This window comes from Littorina saxatilis, linkage group LG8, assembly GCF_037325665.1.
Source record: "Littorina saxatilis isolate snail1 linkage group LG8, US_GU_Lsax_2.0, whole genome shotgun sequence".
NCBI classification, from domain to species: Eukaryota; Metazoa; Mollusca; class Gastropoda; order Littorinimorpha; family Littorinidae; genus Littorina; species Littorina saxatilis.
This window is the reverse complement of record NC_090252.1, coordinates 62448233-62464695: the sequence shown is the minus strand read 5'-3', so window position 1 is coordinate 62464695 and position 16463 is coordinate 62448233. Positions and strand designations below refer to the sequence as shown.

Here is a 16463-nt window from a genome sequence, read left to right as displayed (position 1 = left end):
ATTTGAAACTGTGTGACATCATCATCCCAGATCTCAGGCTAATGTACACCAAGTATGAAGTACTTCGCTGAAAGCATGTGGGAGTTACAGTACTGACATTTTGGAGGGTTGCTTCTTCGTCTTCTTCAGCGTTCCAGAACGTTCTGGTTACGTGTGAGCTCGTTTGCCCATTTGGGTTCCCCACACTATACTCTGAGAGCATAGTCAGCTCACTCCGCTTTCATTGAGTAGGCATGCTGGATATTTTGTGTTTCCATAACCCACCGAACTCCGACATGGATTACAGGATCTTTTCCGTGCGCACTTGGTCTTGTGCTTGCGTGTACAAACGAAGGGGGTTAAGTCACTAAGCAGGTCTGCACATCAGTTGACCTGGGAGATCGGAAAAATCTCCACTCTTAACCCACCAGGCGGTAGCGACCGGGATTCAAACTCACGACCTCCCGATTAGGAGGCCGACGTCTTACCACCACGCCACTGCGCCCGTGGAGGGTTGCATTGTTGGGGGTCACCCAGTACTATTGATGTGCAAGTACTCCTTTTCCTCAAAGACAAGACTCTCACCAACAACAGCGGCCTCCTCCATGCTGGCACCCAGCCGGAAGATCTGCAGCATGGCGGGCAGGGAGGCCCAGGCCCGGGACAGCACCACCTTGTCCGGCACCACGCTCAGCGGGTGTGTGGGGCACTGGCCCTCGTAGGCTGTCTGGCAGTCCTCACACCCTGGTAGAGATACCAACACATGTTGTTACACATCATCACAGACACAGGCACACTGCAGTCCTCACATCCTGGTAGAGAACATGTACGTCACTTGTTGTTAAACACATCATCACAGACACAGGCACAGAGTGGGTGTGTGGGGCTCTGTACGCCGTCAGGCAGTCCTCACACCCTGTTCAGTGGTAGGGGGATACAAAAACACAAGTAGACACAAACACAATAAAACATATGACACACACACACACACACACACACATACACACACACACACACACACACACACACACACACACACACACACCTTACATAAAAAGTTTCAAAACGAAAACGGTGCAAACAACAAAGGATGACAAACAAGACAGACAGAGATGAAAGTAATGCAACCCAATGTGCAGCACTTGAAGAGTAGACTCACATAGTTGCTGCGTGTTGTAGTGCCCTGGCTCGTAGTGCTGGCGTATGGCTTTGTTCCCCTGTTCCTCTTGCTGCTGGTAGTGGGCGAGGCGAGAACTCTTCCTCACCGGGCGGGTCCGCTGCACACACGACCATTATACATATCAAGTCTTATATTGCGCGCGTATCTCCAGACTCTGACTCAAGGCGCAGGGATCTATTTATGCCGTGTGAGATGGAATTTTGTTTACACAATACATCACACATTCACATCGACCAGCAGATCGCAGCCATTTCGGCGCATATCCTACTTTTCACGGCCTATTATTCCAAGTCACACGGGTATTTTGGTGGACATTTTTTATCTATGCCTAACCAATTTTGCCAGGAAAGACCCTTTTGTCAATCGTGGGATCTTTAACGTGCACACCCCAATGTAGTGTACACGAAGGGACCTCGGTTTTTCGTCTCATCCGAAAGACTAGCACTTGAACCCACCACCTAGGTTAGGAAAGGGGGGAGAAAATTGCTAACGCCCTGACCCAGGGTCGAACTCGCAACCTCTCGCTTCCGAGCGCATATGCGTTACCACTCGGCCACCCAGACACACAGCTGTCACAGGGGTGTTGCTAGACATTTTCATGTTGGGACATTTGGCCGAAACTCTCAGAAAGCTTTGGGACATTTTCCAAAATGTTCGGCTATTATTTTGGCTCATCGAAAGAAAATAAACGCCAGTCAGTTGACTGAATACATCGGCAGCAGTTTTAGCAATGAAAACCTGACCAATAAAAAATCAAAACTTGACTAAATATAAAAAGGACAAACCATGACCGATTCAGACGAATACTCTTCGGACATTTGGCTGAAAAGGACATGAAAGTTTCAGCCAAAGTTTAAAAAAAATTGGCGATTGGCCGAAGGGCCGATCCAAACGACACCCCTGCTGTCAGTGTAATGCCATGACCTTATCCACCTTTATTATTCTGATCATGTTTCGATCCACCTTTTCCATACCCTATTATTAGTAAAATGCATTCTGGGAAATAGAACTCTTCCGCACCGGGTGGGGCTGCTGCACACAACCATTATACATCTGTCAGTGCAAACATATCACATGTCTATCAGTCATGCATAGGTGCAGGTGGGGTATGCATTCGATTTGAAAACTCTTCACGGCAACCAATACGATGGGATAATCACCCGTGTTGTTCCCAGCCTCAGAGGACAATAGGTCAGTTGTTACCCACCAAACACGTGGTAAACTCCACGTCAAGCTGGACTCACCTGTTGCCTGCTTTGCGCGACGGTGCCAGACGTGCTTGGCTGGTTTTGCGCGACGGTGCCAGACGTGCTTGGCTGGTTTTCTTCCCCCGTGTCACGTGACCCCGAGGCGATAGCCTGGTAGCGGTGTGACTGCGGCTCCACGCCGCTGCTGGCAGGTAGTCCGCTCCCAGACACCATGGCTTCTTCTGGGACAGAGCACAACTTACTGTAGGGTGACCCCCCAAAAAATACAACTCACTAACATTCTAATTACTCCTGAATTTGATCAGCCAATAACTACATATTTGGTGTACATTGGCCCAAGATACAGGATGAAAGGTTCACACAATTTGAAGTTTGTATGATGATGGTATGACTTTTTATGCTTTTTTGATAATGCGTTCCAAATTCGGGGATTAACTCAAAAGCATGAACATCTGCTGATGTGTAAAGCGTTTAACAATTTAAGTTCCGGGCTTCTAATGCAAGCTAACAGTAACAGGACACCACACTGTCTCTCTCTCTCCAGTTGCAGCAAGCCCTACCCAGTGCCTCAGCGATGGCGTGACTGTCCACTACGCGACCCAAGCCCCCGCTGGACTCCACCCTAGCCGCCATGGTCAGTGGTCCGTTCTGCAGGCTGGTCAGCTGGCTGGATTCCATGGGGGCGTTGGCAGCAGCAAGGTCGGCAGAGGTGACCGTGGCTGTGACGGGGCGGGCGATGGCCATGATGGTAGAGTGAAGTCCCCCTGACTCCATCCCCATGCTGTGGGCCGCCATGCTGACCGCTTGGAGATAGCCTCTGGCTGCTGCAAGACATGACACGTTCTTCACTCAGAAACACGCTAGACAACTAGACCGCTTGGAGATAGCCTCTGGCTGCTGCAAGACATGACACGTTCTTCACTCAGAAACACGCTAGACAACTAGACCGCTTGGAGATAGCCTCTGGCTGCTGCAAGACATGACACGTTCTTCACTCAGAAACACGCTAGACAACTAGACCGCTTGGAGATAGCCTCCGGCTGCTGCAAGACATGACACGTTCTTCACTCTGAAACACGCTAGACAACTAGACCGCTTGGAGATAGCCTCCGGCTGCTGCAAGACATGACACGTTCTTCACTGAGAAACACGCTAGACAACTACCTCTTTATAGCAAGCAATGCCTTGTCTTGTCTGAAGGCTAGTGCAGAGGAATACAGTGGAACCCCTCTTTAAATACATCCCCCCCACCCCCTAGTCCAAGACTTCCCCCATTTTAAGACCTTGCTTTTCAGACTTTTTGTTCATAACCTGTGTAAATTACCTCCATTTCAAGATTCCCCCCGGATTTAATCAGATTTTTAGAGGTCTTAAAAAGGAGGTATAAAAAAAGTTCATCATCTTAACTTTCAATCAACACTTACGCAACTAAGAATCAACAACAAAATTATGCAAGAAACCTAAAACCGGACAACAAATACCATTCAGAACTAATGCCGTGTTTTTACAATTTTCAAAGAACTCATTTTGAATGTGTTGAGCAACATCTAAGTTTGCTGCTTCTGATGCGTGTCAAAAATAAATTTCACATCTGATTAAATAAAACAAGCGCTTCAAGCTGCGGGAAGTGCAATATATATTTATATATATATATAAATGTTGTATTATTGTTATCATTAAAACACCCACCCTCACATCCCTCCCCACAAGAGAGAAATGTCAGAGCCTACCTGAAGCGTTATGGTGAGACTGACAGTTAGCCTACCTGAAGCGTTATGGTGAGACTGACAGTTAGCCTACCTGAAGCGTTATGGTGAGACTGACAGTTAGCCTACCTGAAACGTTATGGTGAGCCTGACAGTCAAGGTCGCTCTGGGTCGTGTCGCACTCTCCCGTTGTTGACTCCATCTCCACTTTCCGCACCCCTCCCAGCATCCCTCCCTGCTGGAATGCTGCGCCAAGGGAGCTCACTGACTGCTCCCGGTCTGTGCTGGACGTGCTTACCTCCTCTTGGGAAGAAAAGGACGGCATGGACACTTGCATGACGTACTGGCCACCGGACGACTGGAAAAGACAGAAAGGAAACACGCAGTCAACATGACAAGCCGCCCATTCATCCGTTGTGTGACATCGTTAGTGCACAAGCTGTACCTGCAATGCATCGGTGAAGGTGAATTTTTAACAGACTAAATGTTAATGCATGTGTACGTACGTGCGTGCATTTGCAATTCCCATCAAACTACTTCACACATGGTTATGAAACAATGAAACAGACATTGCTGCACGTTGTTTTCCCTTTTTGCATTCTTCCCCCATGTAAACTGAACGTTGGTTTAACTCAAGCGGTGTGTGTCTCACCATAGCGGGCATGGTGAGGAGCGATGTGCTGGGCTGACCGTCTCCCCCGTCCTGGCCCACGTCGATGGTTGATTGGCTGACGGTGCAGTCGGCAGGGGAGCCCACTCTCTGCACGGCCACCACTCGGTTGTCTTGGTCCAACACCAGGTAGCCCTGTGGGCGAGACAAATGTGATGAGCAGTGCCTTTCATTCCCTCACCACTGGGGGGAGAAATTCAAGGTTTACACCTTCACGGCAAATCTATGAGGGGCATGTTCCCGGATTTACCCTGCCTTTGGATGAGATACACAAGTGTATGCGTGTTTAGGTGGTATCAGCCATATGCACTTAGGGCAGAATGACCGAGATCTTTTACGTGCCACTGTGGTGACACGTGGGGTGGGTCATGGATACCATCTCTGGGTCTGCACATAAACTTGAACCGTGTCTGTCCCGGCCCGGCCCAGATTTGAACCCACGACCCTAAGATCCAGTCCAGTGCTCTACCAACTGAGCTACCCTGCCCCCAAGCCCCTACCACCGGCATGATTGGCCAAAGGTTTGGATATAAGGACACATCTGACAGCTGGTGCAAGGTACCCTTCAGTTCTGTGTCACTGAGGCTGTCTTGTAAGTCACCACCAAAGAGCTGTACATAAACACAAATAATACGCACCCTCCACCCCACAATCCTGATCATACTTCTTGCCATTGCCAGTGTTGTTTTTCTGAACTTTTCAATTTCAGGTCCACTTTTATGTGCGTTATCAGCATACTCTTCCAAACAAACAACCCTGCTCTTCCTAAGAATAAGATTGCTGCGGCCGCAAGTTGGCACAACCTTTTTAAACTTGCAGCCTGTGCCTACTTGCTCTCTGTGAACTATAATTTACACACAAAATGTGCCTGTTATTTGCACATTTTTGACAAGAAAATGTATCAAAACCATTCCATGTGAAATACAAAACAAACATCAGGGTAACCAGCACTACGTGGGACAAGGGATTCACCAATTATTAGTTCCATATGACTACCATGTGACAGGGGAGGCTACCGCTCCTTTCACAGCAGACTCTGCACCCGAGTTGTTGGCCTTTAAAGTCAACACCGGTGAGTTGTGGAATTCTGTTTGTGATGGGGTCTGGTGGTTTCCGATTGTCTGTATGTTCATGGAAACCTTCGGGTTTGCATAACAGTTTTTATAGGGCTAAGAAATTAGCCCTAACATTTTCAATCCTGTTTGATTGCACTTCGCTTCCCGAGGTGATCGTAGTGTTTCGGCACTCGGTTACAACCATATAAGGAGAAACAAAAATACTGCGCTTCTGATAGCCCCCTCATGTGATAACACATAACATAACTTGTCTCCACCTATCTATCCAGTTCTTGTTCCTGACACGCCTTCCCCACCACACCAATGATCGTTAACACTAACACCTACACACCTGCTGCAGGGAGCTGCTATCAACAGTGGAAGCGGTGATGATCTGCGCCCCGTTGTCAGCGGCAATACCAGGGTATGCTGGGATAGCCTCGCTGTCGTTGTGGTTCTGTCGGGCGAAGCGGTTGTGTTGGGGCGGCGTCATGCGGCCGAACGTCGAGTGAGCCGCCTGGAACAGCTCCTGCTGACTGGCTGCGTTCAGCTGGTACGCTCCTGGGCAATACATTCTACATGTTTTACTTTACAGTACGGTGAAACCTCCCTTTTAACTTAAATTTAAGACCCCCCAATTTCAGACCGACGACAAGCGTTTTATTAAAGCCCTCATGTTTAAACCATTAGGGGCATGTTCCTAGCCCTAGGTGTTAACCCGACTTTAGAAAATTCAAAACTCTATACTGTGTACCGTATTTGACGGATTACAAGACGCACTGTTTTATAAGCCGCACCCCCGACTTTTAACAAAAAAATTGGGACGAGCCACGTATAGGCTGCGTCACTATATTAGCCGCCGTCGAAAAAATATAATCAGATCGTGTCAATCAATCAAAACAACCAGGCAAACGAAAGTACGGTATTTGGCGAAATCGGCTCCGAGAATAAACAAGTGAAACAAAGAAGAAAAGTTTAAAGAAAAATATCACACACACACAATTTGTAACCAACACACACATGTAGTCCCGCCCAGAATAAGCTTTTTTTGGATGATTTACGACTTTTGCACACATTTCGAGCAGACGAAAACACAACATGGCGGCTCTCGCTCCTCCAACTATCGCAAGACACAAAAAAACGAAATCTCGCGCGCGCGAGATCCTGATACATCCGGTGTTTCTCTGTACGCTATCTTGTCACGACGACTTGTTGACAAACGAAGATTCGCGAAAGAAAGAGAAAAGCGCCGAGTCTTGAGTAGAGAGCTAATAAAGTACCGGTAATCGCTAATCGAGCGAAATGAAAATCCGCGGCAACTTCCATTAGGTGAATGCTATTCAAGTTTAGGTAACGTTTTAGCCGCATCCTTTTATAAGCCGCAATGCGATTTTTTTTGGAAAAAAAGTCGTGGCTTGTAGTCCATCAAATACGGTATTCCTTTTTTCTTGACCTCACAAGAAGTCAACACAGAAATAAAGAAAAAAAAATTATGTTGTGTTTTCTTCTGTTGTTGTTCTGTTCTTGTTGGCACACCACAAAACTAATTGATAATGTGGGACGAAAATATATGAAAAACAATGTTTCCAGGACTAATTTCAGTGTGTGTTGTTTTTGCTTTGTTTGTTTTTATGCTTTGTGTTGGTGTTGACTGACCAGAAAACGAAGGGCGAAGGTCCTGATAGTTTGCACCGTCAAAGTGATTGGCCACTGCCACATAACCTTGAGGGATGTGCCCCGCATCCACGTATGCGGCAGCACCGTTCTGTGACCTTGAGACAATGGCAGGGGCGGCCTCGGCCATGATGGCTGCATTCTGATTGGGTGGGTGCCATGGCCCCTCGTTGGCTCCTCCCTGTCCTGGGTCGGGTTCTTGTTGTGCATCCGCCATAGCTCAGTGGTTAGGACGCTCTCACTCTCCCTGTGGAGGAAGAAAGAGTCTTACTTCAAAAGTGTAAAGGGAAATGCAAAAAAATACATTTTATAATGCACTCTCTTTTTTTATTTTTTACTTTTTAGACAGTGTATCTGTATGGAATGTTACATGCTGTGAATGTGATAGTTAAATAAGTTAAATTGAAAGGGAAAAAAAAAGAGAATCTTATCATGTATGTCAGTGTTGTATTCCAGGCACTTCAGTCTTTGACGCATATTTTTTCAATCTGCCACATTGGTCTGACTCTCCAATAGTTTTGACATGTACTGATGCAGATGTTTTCTGCCAGTCAATTTTCCTAGTGAGGGGACAGAGTCATGACATTAATTGGACCTATGCTTATTTTTAATCAAGGTCCAACTGACCTATTGCCTTCTATTTTCTAAGTTCTATCTGAGGTTGCGAACAACAATATTTGATAAATGGTGGCTTTTATCTTTATTTCAACTTTCCACAAGACTAAGAGTAAGACTAATTTTTTAATTTCCCTGAATGTCACATCTGCAGTGCACAAATTGTCTGCAAGGCAGAAAATATATAATCCAGCCTTTACAATTACATCACCCCCCCCCCCCCCCCCCCATCCTTCATACACTAACAGCAACAGTAACACACATTAATATTAAATGGTCCGAGACCAGATCTATGTGCATTTCTTCTTAAGAGGAGTTAAGTTAAACTCAGTGGTGTAAAAACATATTGGGTCTGTCGCTTGCCGTTGTGCTCTAGTCTTATTTAGACTGAAAGATTATTATTGCAACATTTCTACACCAATTTGTTGTCATTAAATTGATAGTTACTTGGTTAATAATTTTAATCACTTACTACTTATTCAAGTTATTGTTGTCTTTGTTTGTTGTGTGGTGATTTTTGTTTGTTTGTTTACTTAGGTTTGTTTGTTTGTTAGACAGCCATGGGAGGTTACTGGATTTCTGTATAAGTTTTGATTTATAAATCTGTGTGTGTGTTGGTTTGTTTGTAGGAATTTATATAAATATTTGCTTAAATTATGGTTTTCCTCACAGATAAACAGAATATAAATGTTATCCATGGCAATGCATTTCAAAACTAATCAACAAATCCAAAATTGCAATACATTGCAACAAACCCCATACTTTTTGTTAAATTGTGTGCCGTATCACATGTATTTTGTAACTTTAATTCGGCAATGCATCTTCGTTTTTTTTTTTGACAGTCACATTCATGGATTCAGTCCCATGCATAAAACGTCACAAGATGTCCTGTCGTGCAATGTATGCGTGACGCCTCGGAACATAGCCATTTTGCGCAGCACAACAGCTTTTGTTCTGTTGCTTCAACATTATTTTTACCAAATAAAATTTCTCCTTCATTGCAAACGTAATCAAATACGCCTCATGAGCTTCGTTTCCCCCCAAAGCGGTTGCTACAGTAGAAAATGGGATCAGTCCATACTTGGACCGATCCGTCCCCCCTAGGACTCCGCACTTTCACACGACAGGGGGGTCACAGCCTTCATAGCTCGTATCAAACAAAATGTCGGCTGACACAAAATAATCCAGAAATTGAAGATAAATTATGCAAATTTGTCAACCGGTGTTACAAATGCTTTATTCTTGACCAAAAGAGCATACGTTTGAAATATGACATCATATCGTTGGTGTTTTAAAGTCAAAAGATGTGGAAACTGTGCAAATCTCTCACACCCCCTTGGTGAAATGATCCTAATTCGGACGGATCCATTTTACAGTAAACTCGCCGGAAGATACCAATCACCATTCTCCGCTCGGGGAGGAGGCGACGCGACCGTCCGCGAGCATAACTGCCTACACTCAACCCCTTCGCATACTAAGTCAAAGAACACAAGTGTAACTTACTTGAGAAAGGCACTGGATAGCTGACGTGTCGTTTTTCATCAGAAATCTGCTTCTTTCTCGACAGAAATCTGCCTTGTTTGGAAAGGACAAAAGACGACTTACCCAAACCCGAGATTTCTCGTGGTCTCACGTGATTGGTCACATGGGTAGATGCTGTAGCAGACGATAAATGGTTCATTCCAGTACAAGTTCATAGAAACATTTCTGAGCCAGTTTCCTAATGTTATTTGTAGCGCCGTTTGAGGTTCACCGTCACACTAAATCAATGTAAAACAGTACACTTACACGGAGCGATATCGTAAAACTGCTCGAGAGGCCTTCAAAGTAGAGAACTATAGGTGGTATGGGAGGGCTGTGGGGCGATGTAGTTTCCCCAACCACTAGAGCTGCTTTGCCGCATAGCACAATCTTATGTGACTGAAAGAGTAAAACTGATGACTACAAAACACACCAGGCTGACAATTCCAGGTCCACGTTGTTGCTAGAGTTAAGCCCTAAACTGCACTTTCTTTTATTTGGAAACACGACCCTGCCAGAGCCACCTGAGAAAATCAGGTATCTTAGGGAGTCTTAAAATGGGCGTAAATTTGCAGAGGTTATGAACAGAAAGACTGAGAAAACAGGGTGAGTCTTAAAACTGAGGAGGGTTTCGTAAACTTGATTGGGGAGTCTTAAAAGGGGGATTCTACTGTACTACTCACTTCGTTTACTGCATACACCCTACTGGGATCTTAACAAGGGGGTTCTACAGAAAACAAGCTGAAGGGGAAAAAATAAAATTCTGAGTTCATAAATGTGTGATATAAACATTGGGGATGAGACATATTGTGACTTTCACCCTGTGGCTAAATCATTTGCATGGTTTGTAGAATCGTAGAATCATTAATTTTCGTGTGAGAGTGTCATGAAACTGTTCAGTCTACCAGCAAAATGAAGCTGGGTGTGTAACCAATTGCCTTCATTCATATTTTATACAGATTTGTTTGGGAGAAACCAGATGTTCTTTTTTAAATATGCCTGCCTCCACACTTTATATATCTCTCTCACGCACACACACACTAAATCCCTCACACACACACACACACACACACACACACACACACACACACACACACACACACACACAGATGAAGACAAAGACACAAACAATGATACACATTATTTATTATATTACAGAAAATCATAAATACAGGAGCTAGTTTCTGTACACACTCAAAATGACCTGTCACATTACAGTAAGTTTGAAACCAAGTGCTTGTTTCTGTTATACTTTGGCAAATTGGAGTGCAGTCATGTTGCACTACATTTCTCTCTGGCACGATATCACAGTCTTGCTAAGATCTACTTGTAACTGGGAATCTTCACAATAAACAGCAGAATACTCCAGAATAATGTCTATGAATCACGACTGAATACATGTACAACCTATCAGGACAAACATGTACATGAGACTAGTGAACAGCATTCAACACCATTATGACCCAGCGGATCATATCAAGTCAATGCTGATATCAATGAAATTTAGTGTTCAAATCAGACTTTAATGTAGCATAAAATAGCTATGAGACTGAAACACCAAAAATAATTGAAACAGGAATGGACCAAGTACTGATCTACTCCACACCAAGATAATTCCGTGTTCTGTTCCAAACCATCCAGCAGCATTAACCAGGACTCCCTAGTGTGTCCCGGGACCCCCACTTAAACATTGTAGAGGGTCAATGGACCCCCACTTAAACATTGTAGAGGGTCCATGGACCCCCACTGCAGTATTTTAGAGGGTCTCAAGGGTCCAAAGGCCGAAAAATCCCAGTGTACTTATAAAACATTGTGGTCACGTATAGTGTACTATGAAGTGTCGATTACAGTCTGAAAATGGTATCTACGGTACGCACGATAAAGGAAATTTAGTGCGTCCTAGGACCCGCTCTTTTAAAATCTAATGCGTCCAGGGGCCCCCTCCATATATTTCTAGTACGTGTTTTTTTGCTTCTAGTGCGTATAGGACACAGGGACGCGTGCTATGGGGAGCCCTGATTAACCGTACAGCAGTAATACCCTCCATAGAGGTATGGACAAGCATTACAGAGTTCTTTCTTTATTTGGTGTTTAACGTCGTTTTCAACCACGAAGGTTATATAAATAAATCCCTGCGCCTTGAATATGTGCGCGATATAAATTGCATAAAATAAAAATATAAAAATAAAAAAATAAATCCCTGCGCTTAGAACTGTACCCACGGAATACGCGCGATATAAGCCTCATATTGATTGATTGATTGATATCGCGACGGGCATTACAGAGTTCCCATATATCACATTTGATGACTGACCAGAAAAAACCAAAAAGAAGTTAGCATGACACATAGCTATCAGATAGGACTTAGGATTATGTACCCTTCACAGGTAGTCCGAAAGGTAAATCATGATACAGTCAATGCAGTGGAACCTCCCTTGTATAATCCCCAGATTTCACACTTCCCAACAGGGTGGGGATGTAGCGCAGTCGGTAGCGCGCTGGATTTGTATCCAGTTGGCCGCTGTCAGCGTGAGTTCGTCCCCACGTTCGGCGAGAGATTTATTTCTCAGAGTCAACTTTGTGTGCAGACTCTCCTCGGTGTCCGAACACCCCCCGTGTGTACACGCAAGCACAAGACCAAGTGCGCACGAAAAAGATCCTGTAATCCATGTCTGAGTTCGGAGGGTTATAGAAACACGAAAATACCCAGCATGCTTCCTCCGAAAACGACGTATGGCTGCCTAAATGGCGGGGTAAAAAACGGTCATACACGTAAAATTCCACTCGTGCAAAAAACACGAGTGTACGTGGGAGTTTCAGCCCACGAACGCAGAAGAAGAAGAAGACTTCCCAACTTTTAAGACCTTGGTGTGTATTTTTTAGCTTTTCTGTTTACAATGTCGGTAACTGTTTCTCCATTATCAGACCCCCTCCTATCTATTTGTAATATCTGATTTCTCAGATTGTAGGAGGTCTTGACAGGGGGGTTCCATTGCATTAGCAAGACATGCCAGGAGAAGTAACCTCCCTTGTGTCTCCTGAATACACTGCTTTGGTTACAAATAATGAATCGGATGCAATACATACTAGCAACAAAAATGTAATAAATAAGGCCATATAAATGCTGGCAGTATCGGACATGTATGCTAATGTATGGCTGCAAACACAAGGATTGAAGGAATGGAGAGAGGACACAAAGAGAGAGGGCGGGAGAGTGAGTCGGTGTGTGTCTGTGTAGGGATGAAAGGGGACATAATCAGTACTTCCTACTGCTGAGATGTCTGTGTAGTAATGTAAGGGGACATAATCAGTACTTCCTACTGCTGAGATGTCTGTGTAGTAATGAAAGGGGACATAATCAGTACTTCCTACTGCTAAGATGTCTGTGTAGGGATGAAAGGGGACATAATCAGTACCCCCTACTGCTGAGATGTCTGTGTAGGAATTAAAGGGGACATAATCAGTACTTTCTACTGCTGAGATGTCTGAGTGCTATCACCGGCAGTTTGAGACAGAGAGGATAAACTTGATTGGTCGAAAACGTCAGCTGACTGTCGCTGTATGGCGGACATCAGATCCTGATTAAACTGACGCGCCTGTCGCAACACGTCATCTGCGTTCCCTTTCTCCCCCACCCTCCAGGCCCCGTCCCTTTCAAAATCAAAAGAGCGAGTGGCTTTAGGGTTGTCCAATGTGTGGGACCGAGGTGTGAGCGAGTCGAGGGTCATCTCCAGGGAATGGAAGCCCTGGGTGCTGGACGTTGCAGAAATGTCGTGCGGCTGAGCGGCGTGAAACTCTCCGTCCTGACTGCCTCTCTTCATTGTGGATGACTGTGGGACGTTGGCTCTGAACAGCGTCTCTCTCTGCAGAGTTCCTTCCCCTGTGCTTCCGCCCGCATTGCCCGACCTCAACATCCCGGGGCGCACTTCAATCACGCTGCGCACGTCAGAACTCGCCGACGATCCGCTGGCCAAAAGCTTGGACTCTGACGTGCGGTCATCCTCGGTGACTGTCCCGTGTCGGCCGAACTCTATGCAGCGCCTGGCAGCGGCTTTGGCAGCTCCCTCAGTCGCCATGGTGACTGTGCTCTTGGCGCCGGTCTGTGGGGTGTCCACTTCCAGAATGGTGCTGAGCTCGTGAGGTTCGTACACCGTGACGGGGACAGGCTGGCGGGTGGGAGGGGGAGGGAGCCTGTCAGAGCCGTTATTTTCTGCGTCTCCTCCCTGTGCCTGCCCCTCACCCGGCCAGGTCGACCCCAAATCTTGCAGCAGGTCTTTGATGTCCAGCCGCCCTCTAGCCGAGTCTGGGTTGTCTTTTGACGCCGAAGCACCATTCCCTTGTGGCGCACTCAAACTTTCCCGGCTTCCTGCATCTCCTGTGAGTCTTCCGTTGCCGCTGACGAAGGAGTACTCCTCCAGACTGCTGAGACCGGAACCCGGCCTGGTGTCCCCTGTAGACCTGGCGGCGTCTTTGGGCGCCCCGCCGCTCCAGTCGGACGTGATGCTGAACTCCTCCAGGGTGAGGTTAGCGGGGCCCTTGTAGGAAAGCCGCTCCCTCCCGTCCTGCAGCGAGTACTCCTCCAGCTCCACCGCCCACGACCGGCTGTTGGACACCTGGGACGCGTCGTCCAGCTCCCTGGCTACACCCCGCGCACTGGCCAGGTGACGCGCAGAGAGCGACCCATCCCCAGGCTGTGTGGAGTTGGGACTGGTGGACTGGTGGACCCCCAGACTGACGGCTGAGGCGGGCTGTTGCTGCAGGGACACCCCACCTCTAGGGGCTGCGGTTGATGTTGTTGTCGCTGTCGCTGCCTGCGCTGTTCTCAGCTTGCGTCGCAGGTCCTCCTCCTGAGAGGACACTTTCTGCTGGTTGCCGTGGTAGCGCTGGAGGAGGGCGTCCTTCTGGCGCTGGATCTCCGCCAGCTGGTGTTGCAGCTCAACCTGCCGCTGCTCAAAGCTGATACGCTTCTCTTCCGCCCGCGCCACCAGGGAGCAGCCCCCCAGGGACCCCCCCGACAGATACCCCCCTGACAGGCCGGATGATTCCCCGGAGAGGCCGGATCTCCCCGACGTGGAAGGCTTGTAGGAGCGACTGCCGAGCGAGGGGCTGCCACGGTCAGTGGAAGAGGAGATGTGGGAATCGTCAGCCAGCGAGATGCCGTCCGTGTCGCCGCCATCGTCTCTGCGCAAGGTGTCGTCAGGGTCGTCAAAGGGGAGGGACTTGCGCACGCTGTCGACCTTGGTGGTGCCCCCTGTTTGCCCCAAGCTGGACAGGTTGGAGGGTCGAGTCCCAAAGCCCGAGTCTTGTTGTATCGGACCCCTTCCCACACTGATGCCAGCCGACCCTGCCAGAATCGGTTCTGCGCCCAACGTTTCAGCGGTTGAATAAGGAGCAGACAACCCAGCCGAGACAGGGGCAGGTAATGCGGAACCGGAGTGAGCAGACAATGGGACAGCAGGCGGATGTGAAGAGAGAGATCGGCCACCAACACCGCCCTCAGACACAGCAGTGGTCTTGAGCGTGTAGGGAACGAGAGAGGCTGGGTCGGTCAAGCGCTGGGACGCTGAGAGCAGACTGGACGTGGTCAAGGAGCCGGACTCCATGCGGCGAGTTTGTATCTGTGACCTGACGTCTTGCAGCGACTTCATCCGCTCCTGGTGCTTGTCGATCAGCTGGCGCTGGTAGTCCCGCAGTCGCTGCACCCGCTCAGCCTCACTCAGGCTGGGGTCCAGCGTGCCAAAGTTATACCCCGATCGCTGGCTCTGTGATTGGCCCGATGATGGGAAGAGACTGGGACGATGGTCGCCAGTGTCAGCCAATCCTGACCTAGGAGCTCTGGATGGCCGGGAGGCGAATGTCGGCAGTAAACCTTCACTGCTGACCTGCGTTGGTAAAGAGGAAGGAGGGAGGTTGGAGTGTACGCCCTGTGCCTGGAGGCTGGAGTGTACGCCCTGTGCCTGGAGGCTGGAGTGTACACCCTGTGCCTGGAGGCTGGTGGCGGGCACAGCGTGGAAATGACTGGCAGGCTTCACCCCACTCCTGCTGGTAGCACTGGAGGCGGGAGGCATTGACGACAGTGTGGGGAATGACTGTGCTGGCAACGATCCCAACCCTGACACTGAGCCTACAGCAGAAAGGTAAGGGTAGCCAGAACTCGCTGCAGCCCCCTGCTGTGCTCTGCCCCTAGCTACACCCCCCAACCCTCCCATCGCCGCTGAAGCTCCCTGGCTTTGAAGCCCTGCTTCTTGAGGAATAGACGTAACACTTGCTCCTAGAGGAAAGGGTCGGGAGGGGTCGAAAACTTGGGAGTTAGGAAATCCCGACACGGTGTGAGAAAGACCCAAAGCCAAGGAATATTCAGACCCTACTGACATTTCATTGGCTGGTCGGCTTACGCTCAGCAGGGACCGCAGGTCACTGATTGGTTGCCTAAAATAGTTCATTTCCGAGGAGGCTGCATTTCGGGTTTCCACCCCAACCGGCTGCGGCTGATAGTAAGCGCCCTGTGGAATACTCTGAGGCTGCGACGAAAGAACGTTTATTCCGTGCGACGTCTGCTTCCACAGGTCAGGAGCAGGAACAGGGGCCTTGTCAACATCCCTTGCAGAGCTAGGGCCCCAGGACTGAGACAGGACTGACGGTTGTGGGACAAGCCTGATTGGTGGAGCTTCTGTAGCTGTTTTAGGCCCCGCAGAGGATGAAAAGAAGACCGGCGCCCCTTGAGGCTGGCTGGATGATTGTGCTGGGAAGTCAGTGTAGCTGGAAGAGGGCTGTGTGTGCTGTGTGTGCTGTGTGTGCTGTCCAATGTTTTCCTGTCTCTCTCTCATTTTGCGGTCCAGGTAGTTTTTCTGGGCC

The 16463-nt window shown here is 48.0% G+C and overlaps 2 protein-coding genes across 3 annotated transcripts in view; both read right to left on the bottom strand.

Moving 5' to 3' along the window:
- LOC138974056 (PR domain zinc finger protein 10-like) overlaps positions 1-9721 on the bottom strand; it is a 46510-nt gene extending 36789 nt beyond the window's left edge. Inside the window, exons 1-9 of one of the 2 annotated variants that reach the window (XM_070346766.1) lie at positions 9591-9721; positions 7455-7719; positions 6151-6359; positions 4726-4878; positions 4203-4431; positions 2928-3191; positions 2404-2588; positions 1139-1256; positions 565-723 (exon numbers count right to left, since the gene is read on the bottom strand). In XM_070346766.1, the coding sequence (XP_070202867.1) occupies positions 565-723; positions 1139-1256; positions 2404-2588; positions 2928-3191; positions 4203-4431; positions 4726-4878; positions 6151-6359; positions 7455-7689 (1552 nt within the window). In that variant the 5' untranslated portion in view covers positions 7690-7719; positions 9591-9721. The remainder of the gene's footprint in view (positions 1-564; positions 724-1138; positions 1257-2403; positions 2589-2927; positions 3192-4202; positions 4432-4725; positions 4879-6150; positions 6360-7454; positions 7720-9590) is intronic. The other variant, XM_070346767.1, reaches the window with a different exon arrangement.
- Positions 9722-10737: 1016 nt separating this feature from the next.
- LOC138974053 (uro-adherence factor A-like) overlaps positions 10738-16463 on the bottom strand; it is a 29040-nt gene continuing 23314 nt past the window's right edge. Inside the window, exon 15 of the mRNA XM_070346765.1 lies at positions 10738-16463. Within this exon, the coding sequence (XP_070202866.1) occupies positions 13079-16463 (3385 nt within the window). The 3' untranslated portion in view covers positions 10738-13078.